General features: G+C 40.7%; 1 protein-coding gene across 1 annotated transcript; it reads left to right on the top strand.

The window, feature by feature from the left end:
- Positions 1 to 615: 615 nt before the first annotated feature.
- On the top strand, positions 616 to 20,442 carry LOC125376198. Its single transcript, XM_048388149.1, has 6 exons — positions 616 to 1,786; positions 7,290 to 7,484; positions 11,231 to 11,491; positions 13,101 to 13,292; positions 14,347 to 14,586; positions 19,251 to 20,442. The coding sequence occupies exons 1-6, from the start codon at positions 616 to 618 to the stop codon at positions 20,168 to 20,170; spliced, it is 2,979 nt and encodes a 992-aa protein (XP_048244106.1). The 3' UTR covers positions 20,171 to 20,442.
- The last annotated feature ends 361 nt before the right edge of the window (positions 20,443 to 20,803 follow it).

Raw genomic sequence — 20,803 nt, 5'->3', positions numbered from 1 at the left:
GGGTTCGATTCCACACATGGGTTCAGTGTGTGAAGCCCCTTTCTGGTGTCCACCGCCGTGATATTGCTAAAAGCAGAGTAAAACCATGCTCACTCGCTCATCGTTGCTGGTTGATATGGTGGAGCACGAAAATTTAAACAAATCCAGTAAGCCTCTTTTTTACCGTCCAGTTAATCACATGTAAGAAAAACAAGAATGTCAACTTGTTTCCCTCCCTGACCCCAACAATGAAACAAATCTACGATATATGAGAAATAACAGATGACCCGATCGTTATATTCAAAGATAGGAATTACAGATAATTCCATGGATGTTTTGGGGCGGTCGGGTAGCCTAGTGGTAAAAGGGTTCGCTCGTCACGCCGAAGACCCGGGTTCGATTCCCGACATAGGTACAATGTGTGGAGCCCATTTCTGGTGTCCCCCGCCGTGATATTGCTGGAATGTTGCTAAAAGCGGCGTAAAAAAATACTCACTCACTCACCCATCGAGGTTTTTGTATTGTAATGATACATGTATGCTATGTGACACATACTGAAAGCTATTTCCTTGATGTCCGAGCCCATGTGTAATATAATGCTCATTATATGGATATTTCAATCTTTTCACAGGATATATGAACGAACGTGGCAGAGAGTTCATGCTGGGCTTCCCATCCCCTCCCAATGCATCATTAAGTGGTCTCATCATACTTCACATGCGCGGCCCGAAAGACACTGCCGTGGTCATTGACAATGCTGGACCCGTTGGTAGTAACCACTATACCATCGACGACACGCTTACTCTCACCATAGACCTACAATACACGGCTATTTCAACGCCAGCGCATGATACGGGAGTCAGCATCACAAGCAGCGATGACATATCTCTTTACGTCATCAGGGGAGACAATGACGGCTATTTAGCTATCCCTAAAAGCAGATGGTCCACGAGCTTCTATCTCGTGTCCTACCCTCCAACTGGTGGCGGCTACTCCTACTTCTCCATCATAGGGTACGAAGATACAAACGTGGAAATTACACCCAGAATGGAACTCAATTGTGGCTCTATCTTTCTATCTCCATCCATACTGATGAGTGTCAGGATCTTAGCAAAGCAGAAATATGATATGTACTGTTCTGGAGACGTGACAGGGACGTTTATTAGAAGTCAAAAGCCAATATCAGTTGTTGCTGGTGTAACTTTTCTTGGAGATTCGGGTTGGGAACGGGTTATTGAGGAAATGATGCTACCTAAAGCTTTCTTTGGGAGGAACTTTGTTCTTCCAGCAGTTTCCGAAGATGCTGCAGTTTTGAGAGTAGTCGCATCAGAAAATAATACTGAGATATATGATGGAGGGAACCTATATACTTATCTGGATGCTGGTGACTATATTGATGTAGAAACACTCAAAGTATTTTGTCTGAAAGCCTCACGTCCAATCCAGGTAGTGATGCTAGGAAGGCGAGCGGATTCGAGCTACTTCAGTGTCAATGACCATCTAGGAGACCCGATCATGGCGATCGTACCTGCCGTTGAACGGTTTCAGCATTATAATACGATTGATATATTTCCTGTCCCCGGGGATGGCCTCGTGATGTTTTTTGTGGAAAGGGGACAGGACATCACTTCCTTACCAGCGGCAATACATTCTTACTTCGAATATTCCGATTGTTGTAACATCGGAATACATTACCTTTTTCTGCCACTACCTGTTGTTGACCTGCACCTGGATTACCCTATTGGACTGATGCAGATGGACGCTTCTTGGAACAAAGGCTTTGGTTTGATGATGGGGTCTTCCTTGGGTATGTTTACATGATTAATGTTATCAAGTGTTTGTTTGTTGTTAACGCCAAACTCAGCAATATTCCGGCTATATGAATGCGGTCTGTAAATAATCGAATCTGGACCAGACAATCCAGTGATTGACATCATGAGCAATTTGGGATCGATGACATGCATCAACCAAGTCAGCGAGCCTGATCACCCGATCCCGGTAGTCGCCTTTTACGACAAGCATAGTCGCCTTTTACAGCAAGCATGGGTTGCTGAAGATCTTTTCTATCCAGGATCTTCGCAGATCGTTCAGACATGGCTGTGAGTGAGTTAGTGAGTGAGTTAATATTTAAAGTCACATCGGCAATTTTCCAGCCATATAGTGACTAAATCAAGTTATATATTAATACATATAGACATTAAAATCTGTCGACAAAGGACAGTAAAACCACTAGACTATCACAGATGTAGATTTAAAACTACCATATCATAATAACATTCTTAACAATTCAGAACAATTCAGAACAGTACACAATAAAAATGGGCTATAGATCACCAATAGCCAAAGGTAGGTCACCATACTAGGTACCATGGGGACTAACGGTACATCTGCTTCCTGCATGGTACCCCAGCAGGATTTACACTATCCCTATGGCCACTGGCGATTGTTAGATATTTTAAGCCAATGTAAAACCAACAAATATTCTACGATTAAAAGCCTGGAAAATGAAGCATACTTTGAAGGGAGTGGGACTTACGTACCCTCTCAGGGGGACAATTATTTTACGTTCCTTCAACCCCCTTTGAAGGTACAGCCACTAACAATCACAGTCATATAATCATTTTACCAAATTAAAAGCACATACCTTTTACAATACATTTAATCAAAATTTATCTATTAATTCAATTTCTTTTAAAAAAAACAATAATTAAATGAGTACTTACCTGAAAAAGATCCTTCATAGATGAAACCTGGAAAAAATTATTCCTTTTGATGGAAAAATCAATACAGTCAAGCAGGACATGCCTGACTGTGATTCTTTCATCACAAGGGATACAAAATGGAAGAACCTCACCTTTTAATAGATATTCATTTGTATATCTTGAATGGCCAATGTGACATCGTCGTAAAATGACCTCTTCAAATCTGGACTGACAACCCAAGTAGGTGTAACCGATATTTGGCTTAATTTGATGTCATTTATTGATACCTACTTGGGTGTCCCACTTCTTTTGCATAAGATCCCTGATGTAACATCTGATCACAGGATATAATCACTGTATGGAATTAGAAGTGGTGTCACAGATTTGTTGAGTGCTGCTTTAGCTGCAGCAGCAGCCATTGTGTTGCCTTTTATGCCCACATGACTGAGCAACCAACAAAAGACGATGTCGTATTGGCCAGTTGAAAGATCATTATAAAGTTCTGAAATGTTTAAAATAATTGGATGATTAGAAGAGACGTTTTTCAGTGCCTGAAAACAAGATAGAGAATCAGAAAAGATTATAAATTGTTTAAATGCAAGCTGTTTCTGAATGCATAACAAGGCTGTCAGGATAGCATTGGCCTCAGCAGTGAAAATAGAGCTATTGTCTGGTATTCTAGAGGATAAATGTTTTGATCCAACGACAGCGGCACTTGCTACTTTGCCACCGTCCTTGGATCCATCAGTAAAGATTGAACGGTGTGTATCGTATTTAGATCTTAATTGTAAATATTCCTGTTGATATACTAGTTGATTAGTGTCAGATTTGATAAAACGAGTGAGGGAAATGTCTACTTCCGGCCTCACCAACTGCCAGGGAGGAGAAGACAAAAGACAGTAAGGAGAGATAATATCCAAATCCAATATCCATATCCAATATCTAAATTTGCAGCATGAAAATGAGATTTGATCCGAAATCCAAGTGGTGGAACCAGCTTTTGATTCTTCTGAAACAGCTCTTCATATAGGGGATGAAAAACGGAATCATAAGCAGGATTGGAGGGATTGGAACGTAATTTAGTAACATACTGGAGAGACAATTTAATACGGCGTTGTTTCAGAGAGGGTTCATCAGCCTCGACATAGAGGCTGTCAACGGGAGAAGTTCTAAATGCACCAAGGCACAGTCTAAGTCCTTGATGGTGGATTGAATCTAGCTTTTTTAAATTACTCTTGCAGGCTCCAGCATAAACAATGGAGCCATAGTCCAGCTTAGAGCGAATTAAAGATCTATATAAGTGAAGAAGGGTTTTCTGATCCCCTCCCCACTTTGAATTGGAGACAACTTTCAATAAATCTAGTGCCTTCAGGCATTTAGTCTTTAAATATTTGATATGTGGTAGAAACGTCAAATGGTGGTCGAAAATTAATCCCAAAAATTTGGCTTCTTTTAAAACCTTAATTGGAGTGCCATCTAAAAAGAGACATGGCTGTGATCTTTATGTGTAGTTAGTAGTAGACAGCAACAGATATGTTCCGGGTTTTTAAAAAAAAAATTCTATACTAGCCACATTAAGAAACTGTGCACGGAGAAAATATAGATATAAGGGCTCACCGTCCATATATGAAATATAGGTTTGAACACAGCAATTATTGGAGACATTCAAACGCTCATGCACGTGCCATGCGATATGACGTCAGTGATGGGGGCCTATGGACGTGCAATGTGTTACTGCACGTGCATCCTGTGCAGCTGTACACAGCATGTGCAACTCAAAATTCGCTGTCACTTTGGAAAGCATGATCTGTGGTCATTCAAAAATTAATAACTTCTCAGGCACAGACACAAGCATATCACAAGCAAATCATGCCAAGATTGACAGCTGCACAGCGACATGAAGCCATTGGAATGATCCGAGCGGGAATGAGGCAACAACAGGTGGCAACACATTTCCAATGCCATCGTAACACGATATCGGCATTGGTGAGGCGTTATCAGAACACAAATGACGTTGCCGACCACCCACGTTCAGGACGTCCCTGAGTAACGACGCCAAGACAGGACAGATGGATTCGAGTGACACATCTCCGACACAGATTCCAAACGGCAGTAACGACGTCCGAGACAATTCCTGGACTGCGCCGTATCCATTCCAACACTGTCAGGAATCGTTTACGTCAGTACAGGATTCGACCACGACGCCCTGCCATACGTCCCATCCTGACACACCGTCATCGAGTCAACCGTCTAAGATGGTGTCGAAATCATGTTCGCCAACCTCGAATATGGTGGAGAAATGTTGTCTTTACAGATGAATCGAGGTTCAACATTTCCCACAGTGACGGGCGCCAACGTGTCTACCGGCGTTTGGGAGAACGTTATGCACGCAACTGTATTGTGGAGAGGAATCGTTTTGGAGGTGGCCCTGTGATGATTTGCGGTGGGATAACAGCACGGCACCGAACTCCTTTGGTGGTTGTTCAGGGCAATCTCACCGGTGTTGGCTACAGAGATCAGATTCTGAGGCCTGTGGTCATTCCTTTCCTGCAACGTCATGGCCCGGGATTGACATTTCAACATGACAACGCTCGTCCTCACACGGCTAGGGCCGCAATGGATTTCCTTCACCATAACAATGTCATGTTACTGCCATGGCCTGCAGTTTCTCCAGATCTCTCCCCAATAGAGCATGTGTGGGATGAAATGGAGCGCCGTCTGCGTCGTCTTCCACATCCTCCAGATAACGTCCGTGACTTGGCACAGGATTTGAGGAGGATATGGCAGGCCATCCCCAGGCCTTCCATGCCCATTTGGTGGACTCCATGCGTCGCCGATGCACTGCTGTGATTCACGCACAGGGTGGTCATACCCGTTATTGACTTTGTGACTTTTTCGTATGACCCCCTACTCCATTTTGATCGTCTGACGTCATCGTAACAGATGTTGTTCAGGTCCCGTTGACATTTTCTTATGGTCCGATCATTCAGCTGCTACAGCGTCTGCATCATTTTGTTCTTGCTGTGTTGTATTTCAATCCAGAATATATTTTCTCCGTGCACAGTTTCTTTATGTGGCTAGTATACTTTTGACCTTTGCCCCATGCTTTTAAATACTATCAAATGTACAATGACTCTGTAAACCACAGTGAAGATGCGGGTTAGAAGCGGTCGTCAACAACCCATGCTTGTTGTAAGAGGCGACTAACGGGATCGGGTGGTTAGGCTTGCTGCCTTGGTTGATGCATGTCATCGTATCCCATTTGCGTAGTTGTTGCTCACAGTGTCAATGAGACTCGATAATTACAGAATATTACTGAAACTGGCGTCGAACAAGGGACAAAACAATGATGGCTTTCTATACCCCCCGACATTGACAGACCGAGGACGTTGAAATTGGGCATGTTTCGCGTTTTTTCAAATCATTAAATTTTCGTGTTTGTCTTTAAGTTTTCAATCTCAATAAAATCAGATCTTAGTTGTCCCTACCGCTCAACAAAGATCTGAGGACATCCCATTGCGGGTCATGTCAGAACGACCTTTCATCTGACCAATCAGAGCATCGCTTATCAGATCATGAAAGTGACAGTTGGAATGTGATTTTTGATCGTGCAATCTCGAAAAAACACACAGTGTATTCCGAACGACAGTTATGGGCTTTATGTCCGTATTCATACAATCTAGACCATCTATTAGCCATTCCAGGATGTTCTTTTGTTAATTTTTTTTGTCGACTTCTTATCAGTCATTTCATTGGTCGGTCAAAGTTCGCGAAAGGTCGGTCTGACGTGACCCGCAATGGGATGTCCTCAGATCTTTGTTAAGCGGTAGCGAGAACTAATATCTGATTTTAATGAGATTGTAAGTTTTAGGATTTTTGTAAAAAAAAACTGATTAAAGATAACAGCCAGAATATTGTCTACTTCGATTTCATTTTACATTAAGAATATTTGAGGGTTTGGTACGCTTCACGACTGTCTGAGTTTATATGAATGTACAAAGTGTAGGTCCTTCCATTCTGCAAGATTGTAGTTATGGCACGAAAACCGTGAAGATCCGGGGAAGTAAGGTCTTCATCAACCCATGCTTGTCGTAAAAGGCGACTATGCTTGTCGTAAGAAGCAGCTAACGGGATCGGGTGGTTAGACTCGCTGACTTGGTTGATGCATGTCATCGTATCCCAATTGCGTTGCTCGATGTTAGTGATGTCAATCACTGTATTGTCTGGTCCAGACTCGATTATTTACAGGCCGTCGTCATATAGCTGGAATATTGTCGAGTGCGGCGTTAAACAAAAGCAAACAAACAAACAAACAAACTTGTGGGGCACCATTTCCAGCGACGTGGAACGATGCTCATGCTACGGAATTCTGTTTCGGATGAATGGGTTTCTTTACTATATTATAGTGATTCATAAACACATTGTGTACCCAATAGTCACAGTGGTACAATGGACTTTTGTTAAGTTTTCTTATGATTATGGATTAGTTTGTCCCTTTATTAACTAAACAAGGAATATTGTTAATTAATAACTTGTTCGCGCCTGTCTTGCCATGACATGTATTCTTATGCATGTGTCATCATTACTTCAGACGTGTCTGTTTTTCAGACCCTCCAAACTGTCCAAGACATGATGGGTTCGTGTATCTCAACAACTCAGGGCTATGTATAAAGGTGTTCACGACACTGAAGTCGTGGACAGATGCGCGTACCTTCTGTCGGGAAAACAGATTACACCTTGTTTTGCTCGATACACAGGACAAGATCAACAGCATCAATGCCCACCTGGAAGATCAGTTAAACAGTGAGTGAGTTAGGATTTAACTTCTCATTTGTATTGTTTCAGTCATATAGAAACGGTTTTGCATCCGTTCTTGTGTCTACCGTATCTGGTCTTGTGTCTACTGTATCTGGTCTTGTGTCTACTGTATCCGTTCTTGTGTCTACTGTATCTGGTCTTGTGTCTACTGTATCTGGTCTTGTTGTCTACTGTATCTGGTCTTGTGTCTACTGTATCTGGTCTTGTGTCTACTGTTCTGGTCTTGTGTCTTCTGTATCCGTTCTTGTGTCTACTGTATCTGGTCTTGTGTCTACTGTATCTGGTCTCCTGTCTACTGTATCTGGTCTTGTGTCTACTGTATCTGGTCTTGTTGTCTACTGTATCTGATCTTGTGTCTACTGTATCTGGTCTTGTGTCTTCTGTATCTGGTCTTGTGTCTACTGTATCTGATCTTGTTGTCTACTGTATCTGGTCTTGTTGTCTACTGTATCTGGTCTTGTGTCTACTGTATCTGATCTTGTTGTCTACTGTATCTGATCTTGTTGTCTACTGTATCTGGTCTTGTGTCTACTGTATCCGGTCTTGTGTCTACTGTATCTGGTCTTGTTGTCTACTGTATCTGGTCTAGTGTCTACTGTATCTCATCTTGTTGTTTACTGTATCTAGTCTTGTGTCTACTGTATCTGGTCTTGTGTCTACTGTATCCGTTCTTGTGTCTACTGTATCTGGTCTTGTGTCTACTGTATCTGGTCTTGTGTCTACTGTATCTGGTCTTGTTGTATACTGTATCTGGTATTGTGTCTACTGTATCTGGTCTTGTGTCTACTGTATCTGGTCTTGTGTCTACTGTATCTGGTCTTGTGTCTACTGTATATGGTCTTGTTGTCTACTGTATCTGGTCTTGTGTCTACTGTATCTGATCTTGTTGTCTACTGTATCTAGTCTTGTGTCTACTGTATCTGGTCTTGTGTCTACTGTATCCGTTCTTGTGTATACTGTATCTAGTCTTGTTGTCTACTGTATCTGGTCTTGTGTCTACTGTATCTGATTTTGTTGTCTTCTGTATCTGGTCTTGTGTCTACTGTATCTCTTCTTGTTGTCAACTGTATCTGGTCTTGTGTCTACCGTATCTGGTCTTGTGTCTACTGTATCTGGTCTTGTGTCTACTGTATCTGATCTTGTTGTCTACTGTATCTGATCTTGTTGTCTACTGTATCTGGTCTTGTTGTCTACTGTATCTGGTCTTGTGTCTACTGTATCTGGTCTTGTTGTCTACTGTATCTGGTCTTGTGTCTACTGTATCTGATCTTGTTGTCTACTGTATCTGGTCTTGTGTCTACTGTATCTGGTCTTGTGTCTACTGTATCTGGTCTTGTTGTCTACTGTATCTGGTCTTGTGTCTACTGTATCTGATCTTGTTGTCTACTGTATCTGGTCTTGTTCTCTACTGTATCTGGTCTTGTGTCTACGGTATCTGGTCTTGTTGTCTACTGTATCCGTCCGTGTGTCTACTGTATCTGGTCTTGTGTCTACTGTATCTGGTCTTGTGTCTACTGTATCCGTTCTTGTGTCTACTGTAACTGGTCTTGTTGTCTACTGTATCTGGTCTTGTGTCTACTGTATCTGATCTTGTTGTCTACTGTATCTGGTCTTGGGTCTACTGTATCTAGTCTTGTGTCTACTGTATCTAGTCTTGTTGTCTACTGTATCTGGTCTTGTGTCTACTGTATCTGATCTTGTTGTCTACTGTATCTAGTCTTGTGTCTACTGTATCTGGTCTTGTGTCTACTGTATCCGTTCTTGTGTCTACTGTATCTGGTCTTGTTGTCTACTGTATCTGGTCTTGTGTCTACTGTATCTGATTTTGTTGTCTTCTGTATCTGGTCTTGTGTCTACTGTATCTCGTCTTGTTGTCAACTGTATCTGGTCTTGTGTCTACTGTATCTGGTCTTGTTGTCTACTGTATCCGTTCGTGTGTCTACTGTATCTGGTCTTGTGTCTACTGTATCTGGTCTTTTGTCTACTGTATCTGGTCTTGTGTCTACTGTATCTGGTCTTGTTGTCTACTGTATCTGGTCTTGTGTCCACTGTATCTGGTCTTGTGTCTATTGTATCTGGTCTTGTGTCTACTGTATCTGGTCTTGTTGTCTACCGTATCTGGTCTTGTGTCTGCTGTATCCGGTCTTGTGTCTACTGTATCTGGTCTTGTTGTCTACTGTATCCGGTCTTGTGTCTACTGTATCTGGTCTTGTGTCTACTGTATCCGTTCATGTGTCTACTGTATCCGGTCTTGTTGTCTACTGTATCTGGTCATGAGTCTACTGTATCTGATCTTGTGCCATTAATCTGGTCTTGTGTCTACTGTATCTGGTCTTGTGTCTACTGTATCTGGTCTTGTTGTCTACTGTATCTGGTTTTGTGTCTACTGTATCTGATCTTGTTGTCTACTGTATCTGATCTTGTTGTCTACTGTATCTGGTCTTGTGTCTACTGTATCTGGTCTTGTGTCTACTGTATCCGTTTTTGTGTCTATTGTATCTGGTCTTGTGTCTACTGTATCTGGTCTTTTGTCTACTGTATCTGGTCTTGTTGTCTACTGTATCTGGTCTTGTTGTCTACTGTATCTGGTCTTGTGTCTACTGTATCTGGTCTTGTGTCTACTGTATCTGGTCTTGTGTCTACTGTATCTGGTCTTGTGTCTACTGTATCTGGTCTTGTGTCTACTGTATCTGGTCTTGTTGTCTACCGTATCTGGTCTTGTGTCTGCTGTATCCGGTCTTGTGTCTACTGTATCTGGTCTTGTTGTCTACTTTATCCGGTCTTGTGTCTACTGTATCTGGTCTTGTGTCTACTGTATCCGTTCTTGTGTCTACTGTATCCGGTCTTGTTGTCTACTGTATCTGGTCATGAGTCTACTGTATCTGATCTTGTGCCATTAATCTGGTCTTGTTGTCTACTGTGTCCGTTCTTGTGTCTTTACTTTATATTTAAACATATATTTATTATATATTAGGCATATTATTAGGCAATAAGTCAAATATGACGAAGATGTACAAATCAGATTCACTCTCAGTCAGGCATAAACCATACCGACAAACTTGGTAGAATATTGACATAAAAATACAATAAACCAAGCTCGGTTAATGGTGACTATGAAAAAGGACATAGTATCCATGTATCAACATTAAACACTAAAAAATCGAAAGCGCCTCTTGTCAAATTACCTACAATGAATCTAAACCCTAAGCCCAATTATGGTACATGAAACGTGTTTAGGTTTGCGTTTGGGATCTAAACACATTTTTATATTCGTTGAGACCCGTGAAGATCCGGGTAGAGAATAGGTCTTCAGCATCCTATGCTTGCCGTAAGAGGCGACTAACGGGATCGGGTGGTCAGGCTCGCTGACTTGGTTGATGCATGTCATGGTATCCCAATTGCGTGGCTCGATGCTCATGATGCCAATCACTGGATTGTCTGGTCCAGAATCGGTTATTTACAGACCGCCGTCATATAGCTGGAATATTGCTGAGTGCGGCGTTAAGTAACAAACAAACATTTATATTCGATGAGCCGATACCGTGTGTTCAAGGTGAAACCTGTCACGATCACATAAGTGTATGTTTGGCATTGTTCGACACAGTGAATCATTCTCTACGATAACTATGTAGAACAGTTATCAACGTCATTGTAGACCAGTGGGAACTTGCGCTGACACTAGAAGACCAGATAGTCAGTGGTATATGATCAATGTATGTTTCTCTCCACAGCCACTTCCTTTTCTATTGGGTTACACCTGGAACCAGAGAATAATGGTATCTCATACAACTGGATAGACGGGGGAACTCTTGGCAACACGAACTGGTTGCCCTCACAGCCTGATGGCTACGGCCTGTGTGTCCAATTGGCAAAAGACAAGGAGATGGGTATTGGCTGGCAGAACGTCAACTGTGGAGTGAAGTCTGGCTACGTCTGTGAGGCGGTGCTATCTGAAACACAAAATGTCCAATTATTCACGGGCCAATGTCAATGTACGTACCCACACTTAGCGACGTCATCTGAATCGATTCACTAATTCCACACATTCCACAGCACTTCGGATACTTGTTTGTTAAAGTATTATTCTCAAAGGTCCCTTTATGCGTGTGTCTTTGTTGTTTAACACCAAGGTTATATTCGAGGTCTATGACAGCGTCCTGTATTTAAACGAGTCCGTACATGTCAGCGATTGATATTATGTCGCCTCTGACAAGTATAGGTTGCTTGGGGTCAATTTTACCCCGAAATCACCGTAATAACCCATGCAAGTGTGACCTGGCTATTAGTGTGTCATAACTGATGTTCTATCGACCACTAGTTAGTCTGAATGAGTGAGTGAGTGAGTGAGTGAGTTAAAATTTAGTCACCTCGGCAGTATTTCAGCCATATCACGACTATCAAATGTTATACATAAGAAATACATGGAAACTATAAAGGCCTAGCATATCACTGAATAGTATTTAAAACTAGCATGTAACCATAAAAAAAACATATCACTATTTATAACAATACATAATAAAAAAGGGGGTATAGATCACCAGAAACTGAAGGTATATCACCATACTAGGGACCATGGGGCCTCTTGGCCCGTGAAGATCCGGAGTAGAATAGGTCTTCAGCAACCCATGCCTGCCGTAACAGGCGACTATGCTTGTCGTAAAAGGCGACAAACGGGATCGGGTGGTCAGGCTCGCTGACTTGGTTGATGCATGTCATCAATTTCAATTGCGTGGATCGATGCTCATGATATTAAATCACTGGATTGTCTGGTTCAGACTCGATTATTTACAGACCGCCGTCATATAGCTGGAATATTGCTGAGTGCGGCGTCACACAACAAACCAACCAACTACCTCTGCTACCTGCACGGTTCCCTGGATTTACATCATCCCTTCAGTCGCCTGCAATTGTTGTCAGTTTTAGCCATCAACAAAAACTAACACATATACAAGTCTGGCTGTCTCGTTTATATTGCTGAATGGATGCTAACATGATATCACTCCGTCACCCTGAATACATTTTACGAAGTTGTCAGCATTGGAAACTGACTTTGCTGTTGACTTCGCGGTGGGCTAAGGTGCAGCAAGTTGCTATGCAGAGTCGAATGGACGCCCTAGACTACCCTTGCTTTGTCTCAGTCAAGATCCGGGGTAGAAAAGGTCAGCAACCCATGCTTGCCTTAAAAAAGTGACTATGCTTGTCGACTAACGGGATCGGGTGGCCAGGCTCGCTGACTTGGTTGATGCATGTCATAGTATCCCAATTGCGTGGATCGATGCTCATGATGTTAATCACTGGATTGTATGGTCCGGACTCGATTTATATACAGACCGCCGTCATATAGCTGGAATATTGCTGAATGCAGCGTAAACGACAAACAAACAACCAAAGTGGTAAACATTTAGGACTTATGTCATGTCGCGTTTCCTCGAAAATAAAAATGACACCACTTGATATAAGTGAAAAACTGTTCAAATCGGCGTTAAACCAACACATGTATTGATGATCCGCGTAGTCTACCTTTGGGCTTTCCTCCCACATTACACTCACTCGCTCCACCATTCAGCAAAAGGGGTTTAAAATGTCCAAAATGGTTTCCAGACTCTCATCCAGGATGCCCCACGGCTGACGGTTACACCTACATATACGAGGCCGAGCTCTGTGTCAAGCATCACCCTCAGCCCGAGACGTGGATCAACGCTGCTGCTGCGTGTCGTGCTGATGGAGACCGCCTCGTCACGGTGGACAGTGACTCGAAACAACACTATCTGCATGAAGTATATCGGCACATCTGTGAGTTCAGAAGTGCAGTACCATCAAACTTGATATATTTTGGATAAAAAATGAATTTGTTACAGGTTCAATTCATTCACATTCTTCCTCGTGATTTCTTTCTGTTGTTTTTAGTTGCCATCCTAATACCATGATTTTCAAGATCTAAATATTGTGTTTACGTTAGTACAGGAGTTAAATTTTCCATTACTTGTTTTAAGGATCCGCTGACCCGACTCTTCGCAAGTATTGGGTAAAATCAAATATTTGAGAAAGATGGTTCTATCATCGAATTTTTAACTATTTTCAGTTATGTTAAGCATGGGAAATAATAATTTTTCTTTTTATATTGTTTTTACCCAAATCGACAATACTTTTTTTAAAAACCAAAATCAAACAACAACTTAAAAAGCTATTTCCGTGTTCATTTTGGCCCTCAAAATTAACGTTTCTCGATCCGTAAATCGTGTGATAAGAAAATTGCATATTAAGGGGAGTCGTGACATTTTTTTTGTAATGTGAGGGACATCGACCATCTGCTGTTCAGTTTCCTTGTTCGATCTTAAATGCTCTGTACATGACGAAAGAACACCCTAACTACTTGGCTACACCAAGTTGGGTTGGCTGGTCTCAATCGCATATTCTGGACAGGTTCCTAATCCCTGGATACGAGCTGTTCAGGGCTGTGTCGATACACTTTGTCGCGATAGGATATGTATATCAATATTAAGGTCGCAATTCAATACAGGATATCATACATGAAAGCTCGACTCTTACCTTGTCGAGTAGTCATATTCCAACATCAATGGAAATAGACCACACCAAAATATATCCGGAAACCAGAAGCAATTAAATTAGCATTGAATCGGGGGGTCTGTCATTAGAACATTGAGATTTCACAAACAGTTTTCATACCGAATTAGAAGTGCTCCTTATGACATACAAATCATGTTGTATCGATACACGATATGATTATCGTTGAATTAAGGTATTGCTATGAAGTCTTCCATCCTAAATTGTGATAAGCTGCAGTCGGCGAAAATGTCTGTCACGAAAACTACTTGATTTTTTCCAGCGTCTAAGCATTACATTGGGGCTTCCTGGCATAACGCTGGGCAATGGGTGTGGATGGACTGCATGCCATTGGTCTACGCCAACTGGGCTGTAAGTGGCAACCAATCTGTGATCAAAGGCGAACACTGTGCAGTGGCCACCGTGGACGGTTATTGGGATGCTGTGGTCTGTGATGAAGCTATGTCGTTTATATGTGAAAAGCCCCTGACAACCATGGGACCGGACGATGGAACTTGTGAAGGTAATCGCTTTCGCTCATCTAAATCACAAAAAGAGTTTGAACCGTATATATTATTTTGTTTAACACCGCACTCTGCAATATTCCAGCTATACGACGGCGGTCTGTAAATGATCGAGTCTGGACTAGACAATCCAGACAAATGCCATCATGAGCATCGATCCACGCAGTTGGGATACCATAAAATGCATCAACCAAGTCAGCGAGTCTGACCACCCGACCTCGTTAGTCGCCTCTTACGGCAAGCTTGGGTTGTTGAAGAACTATTCTCTACCCGGGTCTTCACGGGTCGAGTTTCAACCTTGCATGCCGTGATTAGCCTTGGTCTGTATGTTTTAGATTACAGGACTCTAAAGTAATACATTTTTACTGAGTCCAAATGCATCAGCATAGGAATATCAAGCTGGCGACATGTGGTTGATTTAGGAGATAAACGAACGATGTTTGCAAATTAAATTAATGTTAGACCGAATTTATGGAATCTAATGTTCATTTTAAAAGAGATGTGTTAATTAGATAGGTCTACACATGAAAGAAGACGATATTTTCGTTCGAGTTAATTATTTTAACGATGTTAAATTACGCTGATGTTTCTGGGCTCAGTTTACCTGTCCATGTTGCCGAGCACAGAAGTACACTTATCGGACCATCTAAAATATTCCGAAATCAATAACGTCTGTTGTGTTGACATCAGCCATGTTGGTCAAACAAAAGTAGTGCGACAGTGTTGTCGGTTGTATAAGTACGCAGTGAACCGGTAATAAATCGGACGCATTTTCAATCCAAATTGATTATATTTAAATTTATTGTGATTTTATTGTTTGTCCAATCAAATTCGAATATTTCAGGTAGTCATGGTAGAATTCGAATTATTATTTTTACTGATGTCACCTCATCTTCTATTTGGGTTACTTTAAGTAATTTCATCAGATCTAACAGTGGAAATAATATGCGTTCATTCTCAATGTGTGTGTATATGTCGCTACCGGGAACACGTCGTCATGGCCGAGCCTACATGAGCTCTCTATACACGTAATATGTGGCAGGGTTAGTGCCAAGATCTTCAGCTTATTACTCGACCAATCTTGAACTGTTATGGTACATCTTTAGGTCTTATTACTCGACCAATCTTGAACTGTTATGGTAGATCTTGAGATCTTATTACTCGACCAATCTTGAACTGTTATGGTACATCTTTAGGTCTTATTACTCGACCAATCTTGAACTGTTATGGTAGATCTTGAGATCTTATTACTTGACCATTCTTGAACTGTTATGGTACATCTTTAGATCTTATTACTCGACCAATCTTGAACTGTTATGGTAGATCTTTAGATCTTATTACTCGACCAATCTTGAACTGTTATGGTAGATCTTGAGATCTTATTACTCGACCAATCTTGAACTGTAAGGTACGTCTTGAGATCTTATTACTCGACCAATCTTGAACTGTTATGGTAGATCTTGAGATTTTATTACTCGACCAATCTTGAACTGTTATGGTACATCTTTAGATCTTATTACTCGACCAATCTTGAACTGTTATGGTACATCTTTAGATCTTTTTACTCGACCAATCTTGAACTGTTATGGTACATCTTTAGGTCTTATTACTCGACCAATCTTGAACTGTTATGGTACATCTTTAGATCTTATTACTCGACCAATCTTGAACTGTTATGGTACATCTTTAGATCTTATTACTCAACCAATCTTGAACTGTTATGGTACATCTTTAGATCTTATTACTCGACCAATCTTGAACTGTTATGGTACATCTTCAGATCTTATTACTCGACCAATCTTGAACTGTTATGGTACATCTTTAGGTCTTATTACTCGACCAATCTTGAACTGTTATGGTAGATCTTGAGATCTTATTACTCGACCATTCTTGAACTGTTATGGTAGATCTTGAGATCTTATTACTCGACCAATCTTGAACTGTTATGGTACATCTTTAGATCTTATTACTCGACCAATCTTGAACTGTTATGGTACATCTTTAGATCTTATTACTCGACCAATCTTGAACTGTTATGGTACATCTTTAGGTCTTATTACTCGACCAATCTTGAACTGTTATGGTAGATCTTGAGATCTTATTACTCGACCATTCTTGAACTGTTATGGTAGATCTTGAGATCTTATTACTCGACCAATCTTGAACTGTTATGGTACATCTTTAGATCTTATTACTCGACCAATCTTGAACTGTTATGGTACATCTTTAGATCTTATTACTCGACCAATCTTGAACTGTTATGGTACATCTTTAGATCTTATTACTCGACCAATCTTGAACTGTTATGGTACATCTTTAGATCTTATTACTCGACCAATCTTGAACTGTTATGGTACATCTTCAGATCTTATTACTCGACCAATCTTGAACTGTTATGGTACATCTTTAGGTCTTATTACTCGACCAATCTTGAACTGTTATGGTAGATCTTGAGATCTTATTACTCGACCATTCTTGAACTGTTATGGTAGATCTTGAGATCTTATTACTCGACCAATCTTGAACTGTTATGGTACATCTTTAGATCTTATTACTCGACCAATCTTGAACTGTTATGGTACATCTTTAGATCTTATTACTCGACCAATCTTGAACTGTTATGATACATCTTTAGATCTTATTACTCGACCAATCTTGAACTGTTATGGTAGATCTTGAGATCTTATTACTCGACCATTCTTGAACTGTTATGGTAGATCTTGAGATCTTATTACTCGACCAATCTTGAACTGTTATGGTACATCTTTAGATCTTATTACTCGACCAATCTTGAACTGTTATGGTACATCTTTAGATCTTATTACTCGACCAATCTTGAACTGGTATGGTACATCTTTAGATCTTATTACTCGACCAATCTTGAACTGTTATGGTACATCTTGAGATCTTATTACTCGACCAATCTTGAACTGTTATGGTACATCTTTAGATCTTATTACTCGACCAGTCTTGAACTGTTATGGTAGATCTTGAGATCTTATTACTCGACCAATCTTGAACTGTTATGGTACATCTTTAGATCTTATTACTTGACCAATCTTGAACTGTTATGGTAGATCTTTAGATCTTATTACTCGACCAATCTTGAACTGTTATGGTACATCTTTAGATCTTATTACTCAACCAATCTTGAACTGTTATGGTACATCTTTAGATCTTATTACTCGACCAATCTTGAACTGTTATGGTACATCTTTAGATCTTATTACTCGACCAATCTTGAACTGTTATGGTACATCTTTAGATCTTATTATTCAACCAATCTTGAAATGTTATGGTACATCTTTAGATCTTATTACTCGACCAATCTTGAACTGTTATGGTACATCTTTAGATCTTATTACTCGACCAATCTTGAACTGTTATGGTACATCTTTAGATCTTATTACTCGACCAATCTTGAACTGTTATGGTACATCTTTAGATCTTATTACTCGACCAATCTTGAACTGGTATGGTACATCTTTAGATCTTATTACTCGACCAATCTTGAACTGTTATGGTACATCTTGAGATCTTATTACTCGACCAATCTTGAACTGTTATGGTACATCTTTAGATCTTATTACTCGACCAGTCTTGAACTGTTATGGTAGATCTTGAGATCTTATTACTCGACCAATCTTGAACTGTTATGGTACATCTTTAGATCTTATTACTTGACCAATCTTGAACTGTTATGGTAGATCTTTAGATCTTATTACTCGACCAATCTTGAACTGTTATGGTACATCTTTAGATCTTATTACTCAACCAATCTTGAACTGTTATGGTACATCTTTAGATCTTATTACTCGACCAATCTTGAACTGTTATGGTACATCTTTAGATCTTATTACTCGACCAATCTTGAACTGTTATGGTACATCTTTAGATCTTATTATTCAACCAATCTTGAACTGTTATGGTACATCTTTAGATCTTATTACTCAACCAATCTTGAACTGTTATGGTACATCTTTAGATCTTATTACTCGACCAATCTTGAACTGTTATGGTACATCTTTAGATCTTATTACTCAACCAATCTTGAACTGTTATGGTACATCTTTAGATCTTATTACTCGACCAATCTTGAACTGTTATGGTACAGGCCCGTGAAGATCCTGGAATATTGCTGAGTGCGGCGTTAAGCAACACACAAACAACAAACAAATGTTATGGTACAATAATGTATCATAACTACTCTGAACCCGAAATGTACACTAAGTCTATTTGATTCTTAAAAAATGAAGAAGTCTTAAATGTTTCTGTACTCGAAATGTTGTATCTTTCTTATCACGAATAAATCTCAAAGCTACTAATCTGGTTTAAATCATCAGAAATTAACCGACTGATATTGAGCACTTACTTAGGTGAGTTTTGTGTGAGAAAATCTAATCGACGACTACCGTCAGTTAAAGGTACAATAAGCATTTTTTATGAAGCATAATGTGTTGCATACATTCAGATTCAATGTATTAACTTGTTTGTTTGTTGTTTACAGCCGCACTCAGCAATATTCCAGCTATATGACGGCGGACAATGTATGAACAAATGTATTTCCATAAATTAGTAACATACTACTATCACTCGAGCTTCGTACTGTGATCATATAATGTATTCATTAGTGTTTAGCCTCAGCCTCGTCCTTTCCTTTCAGAAATCTCGTCCACGTCTCTGTCGTTCGCGGCGTCTCTTATCTCCGATACCAATAGCGTCGACTCCGACACCGTTGTGTTATCATCAGAGGATGACACGATGATGCCAGTGCTGTCATCTCAAGTCATCCTTTCCTCATTGAACCCCAACTCCATCGAGCCTCTTTTATCAGTATCTTCAACCGATAGCATCACCGACATCACTGAGACAGCATCGTCATCAGAGGGTGAGTTGATGTCTGTGTGGTCATCAAATGGCATTATGTCATCCCAGTCTTCAACCGATACCTGGTCAAGTACTGGTGTCAGTGCAATACCCCGAGAGTCATCAATTCACGGCATTGGGTATAACACCATGCCGTCACAATCATCATACGTAATAAATTCATCCAACGCGAGATCAAGTGCAACCATATCCACGTCACCTCTGGCAAGTGTGGACGTCAACATTGTGTCAGGTACCATCAGCTTAAGCAGCTCTGAAGACATTCTAACTGACATCCACTGGGGTGTCAGTGAGAGTGTTGGTGCCCATACTTCAGACCCTACTCAAACGCACACAGACGTCTCTTCAGGATTCAGACAAACATCCACTCACTCTATCACAGCACTTGTACCAGATTCAAACCCTGGGCGAGTTGTCTATCGCGTTTGCAGGTGTTCCTGTATTCCGGAGAACCGACTCAATGACCTGTCGATTCAATCCGTCGACGAAAAGAAGAAGGAAATTCGAGAAAATCTGCTTCTAGATAAGACAAACCTGACGAAGACCATCCGCAAATACATCAGTGCTCCCGATGAGCGGAAGTCTTCCTCCAGCATTGGTGCAACTGGGGTCACATTGATCGTATTCACAAGTTTGCTCATACTCTTCTCGGATGTGATTGCATTCTTTCAATCTCGACATCAAAAGTATCGATGAAAAAACTACTAGACAGTGGACATTTTTGTATGAGGTATTGGGAGAGAGGCACCCTCCAAAAACACTGGGCACTACCCTGGGATACATACAAGTGTGATTGTATCGGAGTATTCAGTGAATATTACTCCATTGTGTTTTAGCTAACTCATAACATTACATCACTGGCACCGGGTCGTAAAATTGGCTTATCACGATCTAGTGACCGCACCCCTCCCCAGCTTTAATTCCGTCACCGTTCAATCTCATGAAAATCAGATCTTAGCTCTCGCTACAGCTAAACAAAGATCTGAGGACATCCCATTACGGGTCACGTCAGACCGACCTTGAGGAAACTTTGACCGACCAATGGAATGATTTATCAGAAGGCAGCTTTCTCGTGCTCTACGGCACTAATTTCAAATTGGCGACTACGCTTCAAACATATTTTGACAAAGTCTCGATTACAAATTTGAAACCTGAACAAAAGAACATTCTGTAATGGCTAAAAGATGGTCTAGATTGTATGTATTCAGTCGTTAAACCCGTAACTATCGTTCGGAGTTAAAGTTTTCGAGGTTGCATGATTAGGAATCACATTCCGACTGTCACTTTCATAATCTGGTAAGCGATGCTCTGATTGGTCTGATGAAAGGT

This window comes from Haliotis rufescens, unplaced genomic scaffold, assembly GCF_023055435.1.
Source record: "Haliotis rufescens isolate VD_foot unplaced genomic scaffold, xgHalRufe1.0.p SCAF_7, whole genome shotgun sequence".
In the NCBI taxonomy this organism is placed as follows: Eukaryota; Metazoa; Mollusca; class Gastropoda; order Lepetellida; family Haliotidae; genus Haliotis; species Haliotis rufescens.
This window is presented reverse-complemented; position numbering and strand designations above follow the sequence as displayed.